At 38.8% G+C, this 25,821-nt stretch overlaps 1 protein-coding gene and 1 long non-coding RNA gene across 7 annotated transcripts; one reads left to right on the top strand and one right to left on the bottom strand.

Annotated features, from left to right (window-relative positions):
• Positions 1-25,133, top strand: ZBTB38 (zinc finger and BTB domain containing 38). Of its 6 annotated transcripts, XM_064666424.1 has the most exons (4): positions 1-137; positions 679-1,042; positions 6,058-6,168; positions 19,245-25,133. In XM_064666424.1, exon 4 carries the CDS (start codon positions 19,245-19,247, stop codon positions 22,821-22,823), a length of 3,579 nt encoding a protein of 1,192 aa, XP_064522494.1. In that variant the 5' UTR covers positions 1-137; positions 679-1,042; positions 6,058-6,168; the 3' UTR covers positions 22,824-25,133. The 6 variants fall into 6 exon arrangements, with proteins under 6 accessions (XP_064522494.1, XP_064522495.1, XP_064522492.1 ...); XM_064666425.1 differs by lacking the exon at positions 6,058-6,168; XM_064666422.1 differs by lacking the exons at positions 1-137; positions 679-1,042 and adding an exon at positions 1,815-1,944.
• Positions 337-1,610, bottom strand: LOC135419716 (uncharacterized). The gene is made up of 2 exons (XR_010433123.1): positions 1,495-1,610; positions 337-560 (listed from the first exon to the last, which is right to left on the bottom strand). It is a non-coding gene; the product is annotated as an uncharacterized LOC135419716 (long non-coding RNA).
• Positions 25,134-25,821: the final 688 nt, after the last annotated feature.

The following is a 25,821-nucleotide window of genomic DNA, read 5'->3' as shown; positions in this document are numbered from 1 at the left end:
ACAGCACTTTAGTATCTGCATTGACCTCCATGATGTCAGAATGTCATTGTGCAACCGTAGCTAAGAAAAGCCTCCGAGGAAAAAAAAAACAACAAAGGAGCTTTGCGTCTTCCAATAACATGAGATGTGCATATACAGTACGTAGCATTTTGGAATTCAGACTGTGGTAGTGAGTTGTTGCTTTCAGTTTGATTAGACAATCATTGTTTCGCTTTCCTTGCTCTGACAGTGAGTATGCTCGTACGCTGCTTAAGTCTTCTTAGTGCTATCTAGGTCAGTGTACTTAGGATAGCTTTTATGTTCTGTAAGTCTGACAGATACCGTGCTTGACAGAGATCAGCACCAAATTTTCTTTTATTTATTATATCTGAGGATAGCAAAATATCTTAAAACTGATCAGAATTGTATGCCACATAGCACCTACCGTTTCTGCATTGCAGATATATTTAGCTCTAACACTGCTTGTGGTTAACAGGGTGTAGCGTAGACACAGACAGCTGATCATGCAGTCAGACCCGGTGCTCGTGTGGTTTGTCAATACTGCTCAGGATTTTGATGGACTGTAAAAGAGAGAAAACAGAAAGGAAAGAAAAAGAAATGTTTTATTTGTCTGAACATTAGACTTTTAGCTCTATTATTTCTGCTATCATTGGCTTTTTATTTTATTTTTTAATTCAGAGACTTAAAAATTGAGAAAGCACAGCAAATGCATCCAGGATTTAATATGTGCGACGTGAAATCTTTCTGCATCGAGAGGATGTTACTGTAGTCGCTGCAGCGCTTCTCCAATAAGCAAGAAGACTGTTTTGTTTTCCTCGGCAGGCGACTCAGCCATTGCACAAGCAGATTTTGATAAGAGTTTGAAATGCTTACTACTGTATCATTGTAGAATTTGGAGTTTGCTAACAGTGTTAGTGACTGGAGCTCATCTTGCATCACCAGTTGATGACAATTTTCTTTGTTCCCTCCCACCCAGTTGAACCAAGACTCTGTAGCTGATACGCAATGTCACTTACAACATTAATCAGATACTGCATTTAAGGTGAGCTGTCCCTTGCCTCCTCCCTTACCAGAGCTGTGCTGCAGTATGTATCTTACTCCTGCAAGCCTAAAATGGCAGGCAGGATTAACGTTGCTTGTGCTGTGTGCATGCTGTGTATTGAATTCATTATACTGTGCCTAGTATCTCAAATGTGAGTATGTAAATGGTCTGTGTGCCATGTCATGCAGTAGTGAAGAGTGGTTTGTGCTTCATTACAGGCTTAGATATTTGAGCATCACCTTAAGAATTCTTTTTTCATTTGCAATGTGGTGAGCTGTTAGCTTGTCATCACATTCAAACTACATTATTAGCCCTTGGAAAGGGAAAAAAAAAAAGCAAACTGTGCTTCCAGATGGTGTCACCCTTTTTCTTCTTGCGTTTACTGTAGTTTAAATAATGTATATTGTATTGTTAATTAATGTGAATATCGAATTAAAGCACTTGAAACTTACATATTTATTATGCAGGTAGGAGGCACGTCGAATCTATTTTTAACTCTTACGCAGTCCACGTTGTGCAATGGGCTTTGGTTGTCGAGTTTATATTTTCAGCTGTGATATCAATAGGTTGATTTTCAGTAAATGTGACAAGTGGCCTTTGCAGTGGTCAGCTTCAAGCTTTGAACCCTCTGAGGAGGAGAAAAAAAAAAAAGCCAACCTTGTGTTGCAGTTTCGGAAAACCTTGGATGAGGACGTGGTTTTTTTTTTTCCCACTCCTGCTTTCCCTGTTGATAAACTCAGTTCTCCTGATCACGGTCTATTCAAGCTGCTTCCCATCTGAATTTTGACAACTGCTTCTAAAAAATTATCAAGAAGATGAAGAATAGAACTTATCTCCATCGCTTTACATAAAAATGGCTGGGTGCATTGCCATGCTAACACTGCTCTAAGTGGTACATGCAGGTAGGTTGAGATTTGCATGTTTTACTGTTTTCTTGGTCAGTGTTGCAAGAACATGAAATGGGCTTTGGAATGTAGCTTTCAGTTTAAAAATGTACTTAACTGTTAATGAAAACAACCTATATTAAATCGTTGGCTTCACATAATGGCATGACAGTTACTCATATCTGTTTTTTTCAAATCTATTGTGAAAGTGGAGCAATCATGTCTGTTAAAATAATCATATGTACTAAGGGCGTGGCAACGCTTATGCAACAAAAGAATTTTTGAAAACCCTATTGATTCCATTACATTTTAAAGCTGACTATAAGCATTACTAAGCTTGAAGATAAAATGCAGAAATAACAATTGAGATAGATTAGAAAAATGAAAAATATTTAAATTCTGTCGTAAGCGGTTTTGTGTTTTGTGCGAAATATTAAATAAAGAATAATATGTTTTAATGCTTATATTTTCAGTATTAGCTACAAACATAAAACTCCACTATTTCTTTTTATTTAAAGATAGAAGGATTTTAAAGAGAAAGATTGATATAGATGGCCCTGTCAGCTTAAACTGAGTATCAGTTCACTGTGTTTTACTTCACACAAAAAGATTATGAAGTAAAAACTTAACAGCCTTAAATACAAAAATCTGAATTTGAGCATTAAGAATAAAAATAATTATGAGTACTGTATTACTTACCCCAACTTTTGTAATATGTTTGTTTCAGATTAATACTGGGCCAGAACCAGTTTCCTTGGCAACCAAATCCTTTTAAAAGGTTCAATGGTAGAGATGTAGAAAGATGTTATTCTCTTTAACAGCAATATCACAATGCAAATGGAGATGGTTGTTTCCTCTTAGTTCTAACTGAGAACTGATCTCATTTTATGTTTCCATGTGTCTATCAGTTCTTAAACGATGCCATGTTTATAAGGCTGTACACACAAAAACCTGTTTTATTCCAGTTTTGCAATGGTTGTTCCCAGAAACGTACCCTGGTTTCTTTTTTTAATTTAGCCTCGCCTTGCATGTAGGTCAAGGTTTATACTATGTGTATATAAAGAGATAGTTTCATTATCACAAGTATAAAAATATTACTAAAATATTTAGCAGCTGAGAAATTTAGAGAATCAGAAGTATGTTTAAACCTTCTTTCACTTTTTCTAAATTCAGCCACAGTAATGCTAATAAAGCTTTCTTTAAATACTGAAGTGCAGGTACAGAACTGTTTTTAAGCATACTGCAAAGAACTCCTGTCAGACCTTAAACCTTCAGAGAATAAGGTCACTTGTGGTCTGCGGTAATTTGCAGACCTTACAGATTTTGCAAAATTTAAGTATTATAATTCTTTATTTCTATTTTTAGCTACTATTTTTTACAGTGTCAGTTAAGTAAAATCATATGTGGACCACAGGTAACTGCCTATGCAAAATCAGATGTTACTAAATGTCTCCACTGAGCTTATAACGTAGTGTATCTCCGTGTCGATCCCTTTTGTACGTGACTTGAGAAATTCTCACTGCTGCAATGAGACTTTTGCAGCAGGGAAGCCATTTTCCTTTCATGTCCTTGGCTTTAAAATGACTAAGTATATTTTGTGTGCATGAGGACCCAGCACTGAAAATGAATGCAGAGGACGCATTTAGATGCACAGCCAATTATTAATAATAGCCTTGACAGTATCAGTAATATCAAATTAATTCTCATTTATTTCTAAATATATCAGTTCAGTGCATACCAAATGAACAGAGTGTAACTGTTCAGGAATATGACTTGTCATCTGTTGTAATAGGCAAATGCTTAACAATGATAATAAACCCATTTGATTCCTAATTGTAAGATTAGTTTAACACAGTGCAATATTCCTCTGTTCCACCTAAAGAAGCAGAACTGAAAACGTAACAGACAGCATCTCTCAAGTGACATATTAAAGTTTGCATTTTTTGTAATCTGATTTATCTCCAGTAGCCTCCTTCTGCTGATTATTCTCCTGTCTAAAATGTTAATATGGAGTGCACCATTACATGTAGCAAGAAAGTGCATTTCTTTGTTTATTTTTGTGGGGTTATTTTTAAAGGAAATTGCTGAGCAAATGATATGTCGAAGCAGTCTATTTATTGCCGCTGATATTTATCTTTAGAAAAGATGGAGCACTTAGCAATAAACTGTTTTTATTAGGTCTTTGTGTTCAAGCATACCCACTTAAGGCATTTTTTAAAAGTAGCTCTGTTCCATGAGCACACTTCGCTCTGGCTGTTTTAAATCCATTTGCCAATTTGCTCTTTGTTAAGGGGTGCGAGTCCTCTTGTCATTAATATGACTGAACTCAAGTGCTTTCATGAGTCTGGAAAAACTCATTGGCAGCCTGTGAACAGTAATTTCTTCCAGCTAAAGAAACCGATTTCTTTATTGAGGAGGACTCTGGTAATTAGCAAGCTGTTTCCAGTTTGACTGTTGTACGTGGGTTGCTGTACGTAGTTCAGAGGTACCTCCAGCTAATGCAGTGTCACAATGTCGTAGCCAGAGGTGCCACAAGAAATCTGTAAACTTCATCCATTTTATTCTCTTTGGCTAAGGGGTTTAACCCGGGCATGGAGGAGCAGGTGCAGTTCTTCCCACCTCCAGCACAGCCTGCAGATATTACTGTTAGTGGGGCTTGTTGGGTTTTTTTGGGGTATATTTTGTTGTGGGTTTTGTTTTCAGTTTTATCTAGAAGTCTAATTGTTGATACTGAGCCTCCCTTTTTATAAATGAAATTTGTTCTTTTAAACATGCAAATTCCATTTATGCCAAACACAAAATCTATACAAAGCATGAGTAAAAATAAAATCAAACTCAAAAACTATTCACTCAGACACTATTCTACTTTCAATAGCATTTCTGCTTAAGGTTACTTCTACCTCTAAACTTCATTTTGATTTGAAACTGCAGGTCTCTCAGTGGATTCAGATAATATTTCTCAGACTATCAGATATATTCTGGTTGTAATGAACAGGTACCAATTAACCCTTTCGAGACATCTAGTGCCTGTTGTATTTTATCACATAAATTGCTTTAGTATGTATTAAAAGGGCTTTATTGTGTAAAATATTGTATTTGAATTCTGGTATTACCAAATTTGGGAATTCTTTATCTTTGGTAAGAACTTTTACTGTTTGATTCCCCCAAATGAGCTGTTTAAGCTTCCAGTCACCACATTTTGGTCACTTATGATTATGCCTTTATTGGAAGTTGAGGTAATAATAATGGCTTAACACAATTTTCTTTCATTCTGGCCTTTGTTATAGGCGACGTGAGCTACAGAATTCTCATTCAAATTAACCTGTACTAAAATGTACTTTGGCTAAACCAACACAAAAAAATTAGCTCACCTTCTTACCTTTAAAAGCCAAAGTAATGGATCCTGTATTTCCTGTACAATGTTATTTGTAAGAGTGTTTGGTGTATTTGCAAATGGAAGATGCATCTCTGTGTTCTTAATTGCTGCTCTCTCATTGCTGCTGTGTAAGTGCCTATCAGCTGAGTCATAAGGCCTTATCTGTATGATTCTGCAATTGCCCTATGGAACAATTTAATTTTGTTTAGTATCTTCGAAACAAAATCCTGTTCTGAATAATTTTAGTACTATTACATGAAAACCTTTTTAGGATGTTTGATACATAATAACAAAATCCACATGTTTGACAAGGATGAATAATCATTTAAGCAGAGAGACAGAGGAAGTATATTCCAGAGAACAAGAACTGCCTAGAAATGTCATTATCACAGATACTCTGATGATATCTGTGACAAGAGAGACCAAAAGGGATGGAATAGAAAGAGAAGAAAGGGAACATCTTTTGAAATTATTATTTTAAACTTGAAAATGTCCTTACATTTCTGTCTAGAACATATTATGAATCATTATGTCCAGTTTGCACTACACAGGTTAAACCATAATAAAACAACGCAGCGATGCAGCAGAAGTTTGGTTAATGGTACTGTTTTATTGCTGGTGTGTTCTAAGCCTCACAGATGTAGATTTGGAGTCCTACAGCACCCCCGGGAAAATTCTGCTGAATTACATAATGTATGCGGAAATTAGTACTTGTCCAATAATTCAGTATTACATTTGGATTTTTCCCTTTGCAGGCTGATACACAGTAGCCACAGAGTTTACAAAAATTACTGAGATGATTTTCCCGAAAATACCTGTCAATACCACTTTTAAAAGGCTCTAACAGAAGAACAACCTGATTTTAGGTGGGTAAGTTTATGGGGTGATATCACATAGAATTAGAGATAAAATATTTAACACTATAACCACTGCATTACATAATTTTTTTTTCTGTTAAGTTCTCATTTATTATAGCAATTTAAGAGTTGTTCTCGTTATGGTACCACACTGCTCTATTCTCATGTCAATATTGTTGGATTTTTCCAGCTCCTGCTGGATTTCTATTGCCACAGAGGTTGGACAAACAAAATCAGGCAGAACAGATCTTTGAAACAGGTTGTTAGAGCCACCAATGATCTGTACAAACCAAACAGATTGGTAGGGAAGCAAACCTCTGAGCTTGCCAGAATGTCAGCTCGAGATCCCAGTCACGAGTGCTCCTTACAAACCTGTGCCACACAGGAAAGGCAGAACTCGTCGTGCCAGTGCCCACTTCTGACACTGTTGTGTTGGTTAAGCTGTGTACAGTTCATAGAATCTCTACCTTTATATGTGACCGTAATCAGGGATGGTAAAACCCTCTTGATTCATGAGCTGGAAAGAGCACTTTGTAGATTCAGAGCGATAAATATTCAGGATATTTCAAAATAACAGTTTGTGTTTTGCACGTCTTTTTCAGACTTTAGCAGTTTCCTTTTTTCTTATGTTCAATAACAGTCTTGGTTAGAATGAATATGTCTGATATCTGTGCTTTAAATTTAAGATATGTATGTATTGAATGGAAGAATCAGTGAAATCCTGATTAATTCGTTAATTTTTAATGTGGTCCTTTGTACCAAAGAGTATAATTTGTGTTACAGAAAGGGAGAAGTTCCACTGATTTCAGTAGCACTATTTGCACAAATTTCTGTAGGAAATGGTTTGTTGCATCACAGTCGTTCATGCTGTGGTATCTCTAAGTCAAAATAAGTAATTAAGGTTACCAGGCAGAATGTATGATAAGGAACCAAATTAAAAAAAAAAAAAACAAACAACAAACCCACAAGCCAAAAAACCTCTTTGATTCCTAGAATATCTCAAACTGTTTTCTGTATTTACGTTTATTTTTAATACATGATGTTGCGTGACACAGAAAATGGTAACAGATTTTCAGAGACAATAAAATGGCACTGGTGGTTTAAATTAATCAGGGAAATACTAAAATTAGATAAATTCAGGTCACCTGCACTTACAGAAGCAATGAGCTGCCAAACCCAAGTTGTACCTATTTTAAGTAAATTATCATGGAACACTTGCTCAGTACATTTGAGATAGAATACTGGGCCATAACCTGTTTCCTTGACAACCACATACGAATAAAAGGTACATTAGCAAAGCTGCAGATGTGTGTCAGTGAATGCTTATTAAGCAGCGCCATGCATTTACATACCATGTGCTCACAATAATGCATGCATCTTGAAAATCACCATATAAAAAGATTTCTGGGCATGGCCCAATGTGGATTCCTAATACTCAGAGGTTTTAACTGAAAATCTCCATGTTTTCAATGGAAATATCCTCTTGTGATTTTTTAACTCATTGCACTTTAAATTGGACTTGCGATAACTGGACGAAATTGGTGTGGTAGGCTTGGTCTGCAAATTGAAACCTCTCTCCAGGATTCTGAACACTCATAGCACTGCCTTCAACAACAAAATATGGATGGAAATGATGGTTGGTTTGCATTCTTTCAGAAATGCTCAGGCATTCTGAATCCGAATCTTGTGCCAGCAGTCAGAAGCAAGCACGATCATACTGTTTTATACAGTGACAAACTAAAGCCACTGAATAAAAACGAAGCTGGTGTCTCTTGCAGCACTCTTGTTCTATCCAATGTACCCAGGCCAAGAGATAAGACCCAAGTGTTGTCTTCTACCAGTCAATGACAGGAAAAGGCAGGGCTGGAGAAAAAGCTGTGGAAGTCAAAATAACAGCTGTTCAAAGACTTTTGGAATAATATTTGGATGTAGCATTTAGGCAGCACTCATACTTTCTGTGCAAGTGTTTGTATAGTACTATTTTGGTTTACAGTCCTGGATTAAAAAGATAAATAAGGTCAGTTCTGTCAAATTTGTGTACTGACTTCAGCAAGTTTATGTACAGGTTATATTTGGCCTTTCTTCTTAAAGTATTTATATCTGGAATGAAAAGTGTATGCAATGCTTTGGGTTATCCCAAAATTACATATTTTTAAGAAATAAGTCAGAAATCCTATTAATTAAAAAGACAGGGAAAATGGGAATCTGCAAATCCTGGTTTTAAATTCAGTGTGTGTAATCTGAGAAGTTGCTTATGTGACCAGTAGCCTAATTACATCTGCCTTGAAATCAATGAAAAGATTTACTTTTTTTGGAGCGTACAGTAAGAGAGAAGACTTCATACATAACAATTAGATTTAGGAAATGAAGATTATCCTGACAATGCTCAACATTTCCCTAATTCTCAACAGTTGAGAATCAATATGAGAATCTAGTATTAATTCCAGACAGTTTGAACACTGTCACATGAATCTTTTCATGATCCTGAACCATAAACAATGTGATTATACACCATCACGTGCTGCAATACCATTAAGGCCTTTGAGCAAATAAGAGTTTGGGAAATTATTACAGAGAGAGAGAAGTCAACTGTTGTTTGGTTGGTTTGTGGTTTTGTTTTGGGGTTTTTTAAATTATTATTAATAATTTTATTTGTTGCTCCCCATCTGAGCTGAGCTCAGAGCTGAGCTGCTCTGTGGCAGAACAAGCAGCACAGACTTTCTTCTTGCTGCCAGTTGTTACCTGCTTTTGGTACTGTCCTTCTCCACTGCATGAGCAGAGGCCCTGCTACAGCCTTGAGGAAACATGCAGGAGGGTGGAAAAGCAGGACTTAGGCTGAGCCACTTAGGTCAGCACAAAATGGAGCATAAGAAGAGCATACAAAGTTATTGTGTGTCCAGTAAGTTGTCATAATATTGACCACGCAAAGTGATGATTCAGAGCAATAGCCATCACTTGCACGTTGGTTTTGGCTCACCAATGTGATCAGCAAAACCAAAAATATTTTGCAATATTTTAAGGGATACTGGAGAGCAGTGGTGGCCAGTTAGCTTAAAAACAATCCTAGTTTTCAAAATGGCTGTGTCCAGCCCTCTGGCAGACCAACTAAATGAGGTGTTTCCAGGAAAAGGGATTTAGCTCTATTTTCAGTCTCGCATGATTTGCTACATCAGCTGTAGTAAAGGGCAGGAATGGCTGTGCTGGCCTGGCCCCCAGCACACCTCATCCAGAATAACAGTGGCCCCTGAGTGTGCAGTGAATGCTGGTTCCCATATTCCAAGGATGTTTCCTCTGAAAATTGGAAAATGAGGGACTGAGTTCAACTGAGTTCAAAAGCTCAATACTTTATCTTTCTGATAACCAAATAGGCAAAAAAATACCACATAGTAATTGTTCTGAATGAGCAAATAATAAATGTTTCATTTGCTCCTTTTGTTTAAAGCTATTCAAACACATAAATCACTACATTTGACAGCAGTCAACAACAGAAAAATGTCTGTTGTTGTCACTGTGTCTGTAAACACAGCTTCGTGCTTGCAATTGATCTGTGCTAGCTAAGGACTCTGATATGCCACACAAGTGTAGGCGGCTACAAAATGGCTTGTCAGCAGCACATAAAAAATGAAAGACTTAAATGGAAAATAATACTAAGATTGTTCAGAGATAGCAAGATGTAAAGTCAGCTGATTCTTAGTACCAGTTCAACATAAGCTTTTGTATTTTGTGCAAAAGAAGAATTTGGATTTATGTCAGTTATTGCTGTTGCTTCATTTTCTTTTTTTTTAGACTGATGAAAGAGAAAAAGATGTAGTTACACCTTTAAGAAGTGCTTGAATGTGTTCTGTTCAGTGTTAATGGGAGCCAGATTAGGCCATGCCTAAATTTTATAAAGGCAGTATACCTTGGAGAAAGCCTTGGTTGGTGCCCATGCACAGCTCACAGTTTGAGAGCCAAATGAGTTGTCCCAGGTTTCTCTCCTCTCCACCAGACTTGGAGGAGCAGGTGGCTGCTGCAGGCACTGTAACTGTGCTCCTTCTCCTTTCTTCTCCCTCCACTTGATGCTTGAGAAAAGGAGGAGGCTTGCACAAAAACCTCTTACCCTTGCTCATGTAACACAAAGGGGAGTTGAAGCCACTTTGGGCTGCAGGGTCTTTCCTGTGCCTCACTTCTGAGTGAAGTGTTGCCTGTCTGAGAGCTGAGGAGCTGCATTTCCTTCCTCAGCAGCATCACTGGCTGCTTTGAGCTCAGCAGTGAGAGCAAGGAAGACAACAGTCCATCCAAGAGTTTTCCTTATGGATAGGTTGGCCTGCTGTAGGCACTGAGACAGAAACCAGTCACGTCCTGGCCAAACTCCTGTTACTTATGAGGAATTTGTGAGCCTGAGTAATGCTATATATATGTTGTTTCCTGCTGTACCTTAAGAGCTGAAACTGCTTGAGGAACATTGGAACATTTTTTCTCCCAGGCAGTCTGAAATACTCTTAAAGAAAGAATGCCACATGCCACCAGCTGCAGAAGTAAGACTATCAGACTTCAGCAAAGCATCCAAACACCACCATTTCAGTAACGTTGGAACTGTTTTATACATTTTAAAGAAACTCTGACAATTTTCTCTGTACCTTGCAATTTTACCACATTAGAAATAATCCACTGCTAAACTGACTTCCACTTAAAAGGACCATAATATTTGTGTGAGGTTATATGCAAACATTTATATTTTTAATAGAAATTGATATATATACACTAGCAAGATAGCTATTTTTAAAGTATATCATTTGTATCGTGGCTTATACCCTGGAATCAGGACTGCACATGCAAATGAATCTTGTGTGAGTTCTCACAGATGTCACCATAGTCCATTCACACAGGTCTGACTGCAGCACCAGCACCCCCATTTACTTAGCATGCAGTTGGTTTTACATGAAACATTATAATGATAATCTAAAATCCTGGGTGAGGCCAAGACAGCCTTAGAAAAAAATTCTTATTATGAAGAATATTTTTAATACACAAGGAGCTGATGGGACTGTGAATTCCAGTAGCTTAAGTTATATACATATATATATATATATATATATGGAAATTAGTTCCTACAATTACAGTATTAGTCATAGAAAAGATAATTCTTTTTTAGCAGATGAGCTGAAGTTGCCTTAAAAAAACACCCTGTTTAAAAAAAAAAAAAGAGAAAAAAGATAAAGAAAAAGTCAACTTTCCTCCAAATCAGTTATTTTGTCTATAGATATTAAGATTGCCAGAGCATCCAGTGGTCAAGTACAAATAAATTAATGTCTCTAAGTTGGAGGTATCAGCTATACAAATGATGGTTATGTATCTGATTTTCAAAACAATTTAAAATAATTATGATTATGGGGAATTAATAACCTAATCTTCCTTAAATTTGTTTCATGTAATCAAAAAAAGATGCTTGTTCAGTAATGCATTTCTTTCTTTTAAAGGATTACAACAGGTTTAATTTAATCCATTTTATTGTATTGTTACTGACAACACACTTGTCACAAATATTTCTTGTGGCACTTGTGCCAGAAATCTTCATAAATACATATTATTATGTATATACATATCTAAAATAGTAATAAAGGAACAACAGCAAATAAGCATTAGGCAAAGTCCAAGATTAAAAGTAACCTACACATGCATATGAAACTTTGCTTCTCTGTTATGTAAGTCAGAATATAAAATGTAAGTCAGAATATAAAAGGCAATTGGGAAAACCTTGGGACACACTTTGCTTTCTCAATCAATACCACCATGTTCTTCAATTATTTGTTCCCCTCCCACAGCTGTGGGTGAACAGCACTGGTCATCTCATGACTCAGTTTGCCATGAGATTAAAGAAACAGTTTTTTGGTAGCAGAGAGTCCTAAGCTAAAAACATACTCATTGCTTCAGTAGGTGAATTTATAAGTAAGAATTCCAGTGATCCAAAAGAGGGAATTAGACTCTTCACAGAGCTATTCAGTATCTCTAAGACAATCTTTTAATGTGGACTGTATAAATTAGTGAAAGAAGAGCTGTGTATAGATAAGTCACTGAAATTATGACAATTGCCTGACATGAACAAATTTCTTTCCGTATCTTTTAAAGAACCAGGAAAACATTGATAGTTCCAAGACAGAATGATAGGGGCAAAAGACCTCCCCTCCTTATATTTTCTTATGTTGATATTAAATAGTTTCCTGAGATAATAAGCAGCGCTTTTCATGAAAAGACTCTAGCAAAGTTCTGACGTCCAGGCCCATCAAGTATGACAATGAAAAAATAGTTCATGCTTCTGGATTTTGTTTTTGTCTAAAATTAATCAGTTCCTACTATTCAGTGCTTCTAATGCATAGGTTTAAGGTTTGAAAACAGAGCTACTGTCCAATGAAGCCTTGTACACAATAGCTTGTAAAACTAAGCACAGGTTAGCTTTGGACAAAGTATTTTCAAGCAATCTTTAAGACAAACCCCCAAATTGTTAATTTTTCTAATAATATTTTTCACCTGTCTCAAAGCCCAGTTTTTTTCTAAGCTTCATAATCCCAAGTCCTGAGAAAACAGGTTTTGCTGAGTATTTAAAGTGAGAGGCTGAGAGAGAAAATATCTGGGAAGACTGTACCGAATGTATTGGAGCATCAAGCCAAATGAAATCAAGCTGTGTCCTTTTTTATCTACATGAGCATTTATCAGTGCTTATGAAGTACTAATGGTAGTGTTGTGCTTGTTTCCTGAGGCAGTAAAAGATATGAAGAAACCCTAAATTAGTGAGAATACTGTTTAACATAACTTCCTTGTACCATTTGTCTATAGATGCTTTAAAAATATAAATAATTACTATAATCAGATAAGGAAAAGGGTAAATGTGACTATACTGCAGTAACCAAATCTAATTTATTTCAGATTTTTTTCAAGGAAGTGTTTCATCTCAGCTTTCTGGAGGGAAGTGGTAGGAGACAGCATTTCTGGAGATAAATAGCTCTGTGCTTTCTCTTCCTTCCTGGGAGAAGGCTTGGAAGGACAGTGAGGCCCTGGAAGTGCCGAGGCAGGTGTCAGAGTAATTCTCAGAGATGAGCACAGACCGCACTGATGGCGGTGGAGCAGGGGCTGGGAACTGGCAACGCCGCATTTCCTCGTCCTTCTGAATTCACGGTCCTTGCCTACGAACAGCTTGGCGGACAGGCCCAATATCCCACTGTCCCAGTTATCCAGCACGAGGCGTTTGCCGGGGGACAGGGACAGGGCCCGGCCGCGATGGCGGCGGAGGGCGCCGGGCCCGGCCCGGCCCTGCCCGGCAGACCTCGGGCGATCCCATCGCCGGGATCGGCACAGCAAAATGGCGGCCGCGCCGTCCGCCCGCCGCCGGGCCGGCAACGCGGCCCCGGCCCCGGCCCTCGACCGCTGCCCGCCCGCGGGGAGCCCGCGGACACGGCGTTAATGGCCCGGTGTCCCGGGGACCGGGAGCTGCTCTGTGCGCGGGCGGAGCGCGGCGCTGGCAGGGACCGAGCGGCGGCAGGTCAGTACGCGGCTCCCGCGGGAGGGGCAGCGCGGGCACAGCGCTCCGCCATGAGCGGGGCCCCGCGCGGGCCGCGCCGTTCTCAGGCGCACACACGGCGAGGCCGCCGCGCCGGGAGCCCGAGCCTTGCGCGGACGGTGCGGGATTAGGAGGCGATGGCAGCGGCCGCAGCCACCGCCTGCGGGGCCGCCCGTTCCTGCGGCTGCAAAGGGGGTTATTTCGCACCGCGCTGCCCGCGAGGGGCCGCGGCCGTCACGGCGCGGGGGCAGCGCCCCCCCGCGGGCACCGCCGGCAGCGCCCGCGCCCCCCGCCCCGGGCCGAGCCGGGAGCCAGGGCGGGACCCCCCGGTCAGAGCGGGCCCGCGGCACCGCGGAGGGTCTGTGGGTACCTACGGCCGGGGCAGGCACAGCGCCCACAGACCCGGCTTGCTCTGGTGTTCTGAGCCAGGCGCTGCCCAGGCCGTGCACGTTGTTTCTGTGCGGTGCGAAAAGTTCGTGGGAAGCGTAAAGGAGGGAGCGAGAGGATGAGGTAGGGAGGCTAATAGTGGGAAAGAGTCTCAGCTCTGAGCGTGGGGCTCGTCGCGTCGCTTCAGAGGGCTGTTAACCCTGACATCACATTCTTAGGCTAAATTCCAGCCCCCCCCCCCCTTCGCCCAGCTGTCTGAATTAAAAGAGGAAAGCGCCAGGCTGAAAAAAAAACCCATTTAAAATTTATAATGGTTATGAGGCTTTAACAAACAGACCAGGTAAGTAAGTGTTCGATAGTAACGGAGGAGGATGTGAGAGTCTAAAAGAGTAAAGCTCTAAATGCACTTGTAGAAATGAGGTTCCTGAGGCAGTAAAAGATATGAAGAAACCCTAAATTAGTGAGAATACCATGCCCCGCATGGTCCTGCGAGCTATTGAACGGCGTTAGACATCATTAACATCCTGAGACATCATTAACATCATTAGACATCGTTAACACGGCCCTGCGTGCGTGGGGTTGTGAGGAGGCTGCAGGGACCCTGACCGGGGCAGCCGTACTGCCCAGGGGGCACTGGTGAAGTGATTCCATAAAAAGCTGGGCAGTCGTCATAACAGGGATGGTGGGACAGCAGGGTTCCAGGTGAGCAGGGATCAGATGTGGGGGATATAGGGCGTGTGTGTACTTAATTTGGGTTTTTTTGTTCATTGGTGATGCATACCCCTATTTCTGCTGCAGAGGAAAATGGCATCCTTTAGGAGAGTTAGATACAGGGGAACGTCCCTTCTGAGCTTGGGAAGCAGCCTGGAAACAGAGAGAGACCCTGCAGAGTAGGTTAACAGAGTGGGGTGAGACTGAACATGAGGAAATTACGGAGTGAATGTATTTCCATAGTGTCATGTTGCTAAGTAGCAGAAAATATTAGCATCTTCAAAATCCCAGTAGAAATCTAAGGAATAAGAAAACAGGAAAACTCTTCCTACAGTTCATCAATTATCTTGCTCATTTTTATTTTGACTGGGTACTAGCAACTGCCCCTAATGTTTTGGGATTTTTTAGTTATGCCACTAGCCTGTGTTTCAAATTTAGCTGACTGAAGTGGAATAAAAGAATCTCTTGTCATATATAATGGGGTACACTTGCCTGGCAGTGAATTTCAAAAGTTTAGCAGAAGTTAAAAGAATATTCCTAGATTGCAACAGTTCTCTTCGGTAGTAAAAAAAAATATATTTGGTATTTATTGGCCAATAAAACTTGTTGTGATCCCTTTGTTAACTTCAAAGTAATATTAATATAAAAATTAACAGTAGCTTCTTGTTTCAGCACTGTTCATGTAGAGCTGGCTGCTGTAGTATTTATTATTAGCAGTGGCCATCTGTGAGGCATAAGCAGTAAAATTTGTGTTTGGCTGCATCAACCTCTGATACTGACATTAACTTTTAATATTACTTATTTTCACTTATGACTATTGCCCCGCCATGGTATTCTGTTGATGTCAGAAAAGGTACCATAATAATTTAATCAGCCTGCTGACCATTACACTTAAGTTTTAGATGAATATTTAACTCTTATTTCTCAAAGTGATTCAACAACTCTTAATGGCAGGTTAAGTCTGTTACTGTTTTTGCAGGAAATCTGCAAATAGAACCCATAACTCCCAAGAAAAAACTCTGCTGTTCATAACCTAAGTTTATCTATAGCTGTGCCAAAGACCATGAGGTGGTACTACAGAGGTACTGTTCATATTCCTCAGAAATTATTTATGTCTGGATTGAGAGTAAAAATTGTAAAAACAACAGACATATTTGTGTCAGAAAAGGATGGCTCAGTCGGCTGAAGAGTTTTGTTGCCCTTCAATAGGTCAAGTGGTATTTACATATATTTTGGGCAACATTTATGAGTAATACTAGAATTTCTTCAGTAATTCTATAGTAAAAATCATACAGAAGAATAGTTACATTCCAAATTGACTTTCCTGTGTTTTAATCAGAAATATTTAGCAATAATACATCTGCAGAGTTTGCTCTCTGTGTATTTTGGTCTTGGTAGCGCTCCCTTGGAAACTGAAGAGCAGGCTTTCATTTTACAGTATGAACTCCAAATGGAATGTAAAACATTCCTAAAATATCCCATTTATGTGTGTGCTAGGTAGGGTATTCTGATTTGATAGCATTTCAGACACATTTTTTGCAAATACAAGAAGCATGACAGTTAAAATAGAAGGCAGTGAAGAATCCTTACAGATATGAATAAATGGGCTATTTGGGGAGCGCGTAGGTGGAGATGGGAGAAGCAAAAAGTGTTGGCTCTGAAAATGGATTTTCTCTGGATTTTTTTTTTATAGATTTCCTGGGAGATATATAGCATATGGTTTAGCATGCAGCCAAAAAAAAAAAAAATTAAATTACCAAATAGCAAATGATAGTTTCTACCATGTTAACACAAGGAGTCTAGTTTGGTATTTTACTGAGCGTACCAAAATATCTAGGACCACAAAAACTGTCAATCTATATACATGCAAGTGGAAATTTAAAATATTCACTTTTGTCCTTAAGAGGATAAATTTTTAAATAACAAGTTGAATAATAAGACTTGTACTAAACCCACTTGTGTTTGTATGCCTCTCATCATAGCAGTAGCAGGCTGACACACTTAGCAAACAGTCTGTCAGATGATGTGTCTTTGAACTACAACCAGCTGTCTCCAATAAAGACACAGAAAAAAACCAGGCAAGTTCCTGTGGGGCAGTTCACTGGGAGGTAGAGTTGACATCATTTATTTCCTATACTCAGGAAATAACCCTATCAGTGGCTCCTGTTGTGAAATGTTTTTGATGTCTGACAGTTGGTTTCTAATACCACATCACATGAGCAAGTCAGATGTAATCTCAGACATTGTCAATGAGAAAAAAGAATCAATTATGGGATAGTGGCTGCTTGCTGGAAGGAAAGTGTTTTTGTCAGAATGCTTTCTGTAAAAGACTCGATGTTCCAGAAATATCTACAATTATATCTGGGATTTTAGATACTGAACCAAAGCAGATAACCATATCTAAGCATTGTGAATTTCAGGTTATCATGCCAAATGAGTAAATATCTCTTATTTTAAGCAAAATAAGTGTCATAAACAAACCCATTGATGAATTAATTTCTTGACATCTGTGGCATATGTAAGCATTAGAGGTATTTTTGTGAATCACAATTTTGTTTGTTCAGAATTCTCTGCCTTGAAAATTCTTAGCCATTGTACAGTTTTGGAAGCTCTGACCATTTGCATAGACAACACCTTCCTGATGGAAACAGTGGCCATGCTGCAAGGGACAAATTTTACTTTAAAGCTTCATCCATCACGTACCAGTTTATGGTCTTCTTCATACTACATTCTGTTTGTCTTCACACTGAGGTTGTAATTGCTTTTTGGTAATTTCATTTGCAGTAGGGTAGGTGGTGGATTTGTGATAAAGTGTCCAAAGTGTCATTAGATTAGTGAGGGCAGGGATGTGTGCCCAGTATTACTTACCTTCATGAGAAAGACCCTATTTTCCAGAAGGGATTACTTCCCAATAGCTTGGGTGAGGGAGCCAATGTGTTTTAAATGGCCATTGCTGTTTGCTCAGTGAATATGGGTCAAACCTTTATTTTGCCATTTGGATCAAACCCATCTTAATAAATATATTGTCATTCGTAATGTAAATTATTTCAGGGCAAGGGTCATCATAAAATTTTTCCAGTTGAACACTGAATTTTGGAGCAGCAGATGGAATGTTTAGAAAGTAATTCCTAACTCAGAACTACAGTGTTGTACTATCCTAACCTGTCTTACAAAATACCTGCATTGGTAATTTTTTTAAAGGTTCATTTTGATTCCACAAGTTGAAAGAAAAGAGTCTTTAATAATGTGATTTTTTTTTTTACTGTAGTGATTTGTAAGTGCCAGTAGAACAACTATTTCTTCATGACCTGAAGTCAGAAATGGGCAGCAGTAATTGAAAACACTACACAGAGATGGGAGGAAAAAAGGAACAAACCTCATTATATGATACAGATCTGAATTTTGAACAAAACAGAAAAATCAGCTGGTTAAGACAGATTTTAAACGGATAAAAAATTCAATTGTCAAAATTCAAATTCAATTGTCAAATTAATTCATTTTTTCCAGTCTGTTTTTCATTTGTATTTTGCATATTTCATCTCAATGGAATAAACCAGTATATTCATACAGTAACAGCCTGGCTAATATAATTTTTTTGGTCATCATTAAACCTCATTATTATGTACTGGCAGTAATTTAATGGTATTTACTATTGCAATTAAATCCTATTATTTGTTAGAAATTAAGAATACACTATGAAATTATAAAGTGTGAACACTAAATCTAAACTATAACTGAAGAAAACAATTGTTATTCTCTACTTGATTTGCTCACAAATTTTCAGTCATTTTAAAGTAGTGTAAAGTATTTATCTAATAAAATTTAATCACTATTTAAAAAATAATATTCTGTTCATGTAAATAACGTTACATGTACTCCACTACTCTTTGTCAGATTGTGTTCCTTTTGCATTCATTTGTTTAGAAAGCCTTATCCTGTAACTGAAGCTCTATTGCATGTGATTTAAATATCAGCTTAGTAGGGGGATCAAATGCACTTGTGTTGTAAAGTCATTGTCTGACAAACAGCCCCAGAAAACAAAGTCCTCCGTATCCATGGAACCACAGCAATCCAGCCTTCCCCTTCTATCTGCCAGATCCCTCTGCCTGGGCTGGGGAATCACATCCAGGGCTCGGGGGCACTCGGTGTGAGCTGAGCAGGAGCACCCCTGGCACAGCAAAAGTTGGGAGCCACAGTCCCCAGGGAAAAGCAGGGGATGGGCGACACTGGGAAGCCACTGGTGCTCCTGCCTCCTTCATTTGTACACATATTTCCTGCAGTGCTGTTGGCACCAGTGAACATAAGATGACTTAAACCTGAAATAATATGACAAGATTTACTCATTCTTAAAATTTAAAAGTTAATAAATAAAAAAAATTATATGAAACTATAACTTTACTCTGTAACCGAAATGGATGAAAAATGCCTTCTAAATATCTTTTTTTTCTTGTAGATGACAGTCATGTCCCATTCAAAGGATCTCAAGGATGACTTCCACAGCGACACTGTACTTTCCATTTTAAATGAACAGCGCATTCGGGGTATTCTGTGTGATGTCACCATAATTGTGGAAGATACCAAATTTAAAGCCCATAGTAATGTGCTGGCAGCTTCAAGCCTTTACTTTAAAAACATTTTTTGGAGTCGTACTATCTGTATTTCAGGTCATGTACTGGAGTTAGATGATCTCAAAGCTGAAGTGTTTACAGAAATACTGAATTACATCTACAGTTCCACAGTAGTTGTTAAGAGGCAGGAGACCGTAACGGACCTTGCAGCTGCAGGGAAAAAGCTGGGAATATCATTTCTGGAAGATCTTACAGATGTGAATTTTTCAAGTTCCCCCTGCCCCTATGCATACTGTGTTAATGAGAAAGGGAATGTCAAAGAGGAAAAACACGAAAAGAGACACGAAGACTCCGCTGTGACAAACGGACCACGAATTACAAATGCATTCTCAATTTTTGAGACAGAAAGCAGTTTGTTTTCTCCACTTGATTTGAGGGCCAGCTTTAAAAAGGTTTCTGACACAACACAAGCTCCCAATATCAGCCTCGACAGAAGCGATGTTTGCAAAGATGCTGAGCCAGCCAGTACCTTGGCTGAACACTCCTATGCAGTTTCTTCTGGGGGAGACACTTCACAAGGAGCCCCTTTTGTGGAACAGGACAGCAGCCCTTCATACCAGGGGGGTGAGGACCGCTATGAAAATCACCAAGCCACGCCAGTCATTCAGCAGGGAAAACAAGCAGGTAGTACTCCTAAGCCAGCCTTTAAGCCCCAGAGTACGAGTTTGGCTGTAGCAAAAGTACCAGCCTCTACAGTAACCACTGCAGAAGCCCAGCATGAAGCAGTTACTGATCAGACAATTACTTCCTTTCCAAAACCTCAGAATAAAGCAGGAGATTTCCATTTATCCAGAGAAGAACAAGACAGTTCTGCTAATGTTTCTGCATCTGAGACAACTGTCATTCCACCTGCTTACAGTTGTAACTGTTGTGCAAAATCATTCAATGACAGGGCGTCACTCACTGCTCATCTTCAACTCCATTCAGAGCATCAGGAAACTTTCATATGCAAATACTGCAGCAAACAGTTTGCAAATCTAAATATACTGGAAAGTCATGAACAAGTCTGCATGAGATCAAGTAGCTTATCGGTCCACAATGGAAAAGAACAAAATTTTGCAGATAACTATACTGCTACAGAGGGAAGGAATGGAAGTTCATATGCAAACACAGAGCCCCTGTTGTCTGAAAACAGTGTCACTGATCGTTCCAATGCAAACTGCACTTTGCCAGAGACAGATCATTTGGTTAAAGTGGTCGATGGGCAGATATTATACACTTGTGTCGTTTGCAAGCGCAGCTATGTAACACTGTCTAGCCTTCGAAGACATGCAAATGTGCACTCGTGGAGGAGAACATACCCTTGTCACTACTGCAATAAAGTGTTTGCATTGGCTGAGTACCGCACCAGACACGAGATCTGGCACACGGGGGAGAGGCGGTACCAGTGCATTTTCTGTCTGGAGACTTTCATGACTTACTATATACTGAAAAATCACCAGAAGTCCTTCCATGCAATTGACCATCGTCTCTCAGTAAATAAAAAGACAGCCAACGGAGGTTTAAAACCCAGTGTGTACCCATACAAACTGTACAGGCTCCTACCGATGAAATGCAGGCGAATGCCTTACAAGTCCTACCGAAATTCTTCATATGAAAATGTTCAAACAACTACCCAGGCCAACGAAACTACTTCTGCTAACTGCTTCATTCCGACTTCTCTTAGCTCTGAGCTGCCACCACTAAATTTTCAACACAGTATAATAGCAAACAACAGAACTCTGGCCTTGGATACATCTTCACATAATGATACAGCACCTTCCACGAATACTCAGAATTCTTCCTCTTGGGGAGTAAGTATCTTAAATTCTGACTTGCAGAGGGACTTTTTCACAGCTGAAAAAAGAGTTTCCACTGCTGCGAATGACTCTGGTTCTCAGGAGTGTGATTCCTCAGTTGTGTCTTTAAGTAATGTGAATGAAAATTCAACCTCTGTCATCAGCTACAGCAGTTCTGCACCCTCTGTTATAATGCACAGTAGCAGAGTTTCATCAGTAATCATGCACAGTAAAACAATCACTTCCATAGAAAACAGTAAGACAGAATCTTCAAATAATCTGCCTAGTCAGTCCGTAAGCGATGATGGTAAGTATGGACCAGATAATTATGGGAAGTGCATTACAAAATCAAAAACTATTAAGGAGAAAAAGAAAACACTGCAGTACAACAGAGCAGAAGCAACTGAGGATACACAGCATGTCACAGGATCTGGAGGTTCATCAAGCAAAACAATAAATACTGTGCAAGAATCAAGTAAAACTGAAACATACATTGCAAAGCCTGCCTTACCTGGAACATCTGCTGACAGCAACGTCGCACCTCTGTGTCAAATAACAGTAAAAATTGGTAATGAAGCTATTGTAAAAAGACATATTTTAGGATCCAAGCTCTTTTGTAAAAGGGGACGAAAATCTAAACATGAGTCCAAGCAGGACAATCTAACTGAGGAACCAGAAATAGAGGTAAAAGAAAAGAGCCCATCTAGACTTTATAGCTCAGAATGCCTGGAACTGACAGAAATGTGTGATGATGTAAGTGACCAGGACTCCAGTGATAAACCCTGGAGACCCTATTATAATTACAAACCAAAAAAGAAATCGAAACAGCTAAGAAAAATGAAAAAAACCAAATGGAGGAAAAAGCACGGAAGCAAGAACACCATTATGGAAAGCCACAACACGTGCAGTCGAGAGTATGCACTCAGGAATGCTCCTGAGGAAAAGGCCATCAGCCAGGAAGACAACACAGAAATGCCTAATCTTCATTGTGAACTCTGTGAAAGAGACCCATCTTCCACAGCAGAAGGTCAAGAACACGTGCACTGGCATGTAGCTACTTCAAAGCCTTACATTTGTGAGTTATGCCAAAAACAGTTTCAAAGTCCATCCACTTTAAAAATGCATATGAGGTGTCACACTGGGGAAAAGCCCTACACTTGCAAAACCTGTGGTAAATGTTTCTCAGTTCCTGGAAATCTACAGAAACACGAACGTATTCACCTGGGTGTCAAAGATTTTGTCTGCCAATACTGTAACAAGGCGTTCACTTTAAATGAAACACTCAAAATACATGAAAGAATTCATACTGGAGAAAAACGCTACCACTGTCAGTTCTGCTTTCAGAGCTTCTTGTACCTTTCTACCAAAAGGAACCATGAGCAAAGGCATGTCCGTGAGCACAACGGAAAAGGATATGCTTGCTTTCAGTGCCCCAAAATCTGCAAGACAGCAGCTGCTCTGGGAATGCACCAGAAGAAACACCTATTCAAAAGTCCAGCTCCACAAGATAGAAAAGAACAGTTTTGCAATGAAAGCACTAAACTTCTGGAAAATCCACGTTTCCTTGGCTCAGAAGGAAGTGAAGTGAAAAATACACAAAGTGTAACTCCAGAAGTTATACTCTGAGTGGCAGCTGTGCAAAAGAGAATCAAAACCCAAAACTATATATTGGAGAAGATAGAGATGCATTGAATGGGGAAAGTCTCCACTCAAATTAGTATCATTTACTACGATAAAGTTTCTTCATCTAAATGTGTGTCAGTATATGCAAAAGAAGGAAAAATAACAGAAAAACTAGTATTTGCAATAATACAAACTTAATGTGAAATACCCAAAATACTTTTGCCACAATAGACTCTTAGAGAGAGAGAGAAAGGAAAAAAATGACCAACCAAAACCCTTCTACCTAACATTACAGGTAACTGGTCACTGAACTATTTTACAGTGCTGGTTTTGGGTCAGAATCGTTCTAGGCAAAAGAAATAAGTAGGTTCATGGTGTATTCCGTAGAAGGATTTTTTGCTGCAGAAACTATATATTCATTTTTTAAAACAAAAAGTAATGTGTTTATAAAGGACATAACTGTAATCTAGTGTATTCTACAGTGAAGGTGGGAAGTGTTTCATGGGCTCGAGTGTACTGAAGTACAGTTGAGTTCTGCTGTGCTTTTCTGTAACTCCAACATTTACAAAACATAGTCAGGAGTTTAAACTACTCTTTTCCTTTCCATATTCAGTTTTGTAGTTACCATAATAACTGTTAAGTCTGAGTGCTTGTGTGGAGAGTATTCCAGATTTATGATATCTCTGAGACATTTAATAACGATTCAGTAGAAGTCATTATAGCCAGTCTTCCAAACTGCTTAAATCCCCATGTCAATGGCCTGGTGAGCTATTCAGGTGCATTGGTCTTAAGGAAATTGTCCTGAAACAGCCTAGCTTAAAGAAATCCTGTATAGAAATGTCCACCTCCTGGTGGGTCTGCAATTCCTGTCTTTTAGAAATATTCTTCTCAGCAGAAGAGGAGATGTAGACAGAGTTTTCTTCCTCATCCTAGAATAAAGCCTGGACACAAACAACAGAGCAATTCCCCATAAATACTTTGATTTTGAGAGGAGTTGGTAAATAAGATTCTTGCTTTCATATATATCCCTGTGTATAAACAGGAACAGGGGCAGTTTGTGGGGTTCCCTGTCATCTCCATGCCTTAAATGCAACTTTTAACCTTCAAATGTCCCTTCTGGGTGATCCCAAGTGTGCCAGCACCTGGCCCCAGGCAGGCTCTGCCGCAGTGTCCCCTGGCCCATAGCAGAGAGGTGCTGGGAATGGGCTGGAGGAAGGAGTGTTGGCCTTCCTGCCTCCCTCCTCCTGCCACACCGAAGGTCTTGGTGAGCCTTACAGCCTCACAGTTCACTAAGGACTGTCTGAAAGACATCACCAAAATATTCCAATTAACACTGTTTTGTGGAAATGTGATAAATTTTAACTGAGATGTTCAAAAAAAGTCAAAGCGGGTTATGTCTATGAGTTGCATTTTATATGATAGGGCTCTGTTGTGCTGTATCTGCATTTCCAATTACTCATGTATGTTTATCCCTGTGAAGTGTTAAAAAATTAAGTCAGGACAAGGGTTAGTGATCTTCAGCTTCATTCTGTGTGATGGTTCACAGTTTGTTACTTAACTTCGTCTTCTCGAATATTTTAAGAGAAATTATAGCTTGGGTACAATAAAATTACAATTGAAATGATAATACAGTATTGATTGAAGTAATAATATAGTCCACTTACTTATTCTATCACTGGTGAATGCTATGAACCCCTTGAGAAATTTTGGCTTCATGGTAGCTTTGGTTCCATTTAAATAAGGATAACAGAATAATAAAACACAGGAAAATATAATGATGCTTCAAAGAAAGTACACAAAGATATCTTCTAAGTGGACTTGTATGGTGATAAATATAGACCAAAGCAAATAAGGTAGAATATTTATAAATACAAAGATAATTTTACAAATATTTTATATAACTGTATAGTTCATGAGAAAAATATTGTTAGCTTGCATTAGGTTGGGGGGGGTTTGTATATTTTGATAAAAACACAACAACTTTGTAACTCTGTATATTCTCTACAGTTTATAGCAAAGCAGTTTTAAGATGGCAATGTCATGTTTATAGTTCAGTTGTGGCACTTTTACTACAAGTAACACGTTGCAGTAATTAATTGAGTATTAATGACCAAATTAGAATTAAAGTATGTGTAAGAGAAGGTAAATACTATACGTTGTCAAAGACTGTAATTTGTTACATAATCACATCTGTATTTTTGTTTAGAAGAAAATATTAAATGCAGATGTTAAGGATTGATAAAGAGTCTAATTTTATTTTTAGAAAGAGTGATTATAACTCTGTTTTTGCTTAATTAAAACAACATATTCCTATTTTTCTGTAAGTCTCTCCATTTTTTAAATTGTTTTAATACCTATATAGTCTATAAGATCCACAGATACGTATCACCTAATACTTATTTCGTTAGAAGATTAGGCAACACAGTTACCAAGCATCCCTTCATTAGGGTCAAACCAGCAAACTGAGAACCTGCCAGAGCTCAAGGGAAGTGATGGTATCTCCTGGCACCGTTCAGGGTGAGCACAGTGCTCAGCAGAACACAATCTACCTGCTCAGTGTCTCAGAGGACTTGGAAGACAGGTGAACTGTGTTTAGTACTTTACAGCATCTTAAGTGTGTTCATGAGGACCTGAAACTTGAAAAATTCTTTTCAATTCTTTGTAATATAGATTGTGTATTTTACATGCTGTACTTGAACTTTTTGGAACTACTGGGAAGAAACATAGTTCAAAATGCAAATATCGAATTGCATATGAAAATATGAAGATACATATAAAATGGAAGATTATGCATATTCAAAGTACTTCCCCCTTCAGCTAGGTGTCACTCGTCTATAACCTGCAGTAAAAATTAAATTTAAGCAAAATTATGCAGGTCATTTTGGGAAGGTTCTCAGGAGAGATATATAACCAAAAAAAAATTGTAAGTTTGCTACTTGTAACAAATACTTTTTTTTCTGTATTTCAAATACTAATTAAAAAGGCAAGTGGATCATCATGA

This window comes from Pseudopipra pipra, chromosome 10, assembly GCF_036250125.1.
Source record: "Pseudopipra pipra isolate bDixPip1 chromosome 10, bDixPip1.hap1, whole genome shotgun sequence".
NCBI lineage: Eukaryota > Metazoa > Chordata > Aves > Passeriformes > Pipridae > Pseudopipra > Pseudopipra pipra.
This window is presented reverse-complemented; position numbering and strand designations above follow the sequence as displayed.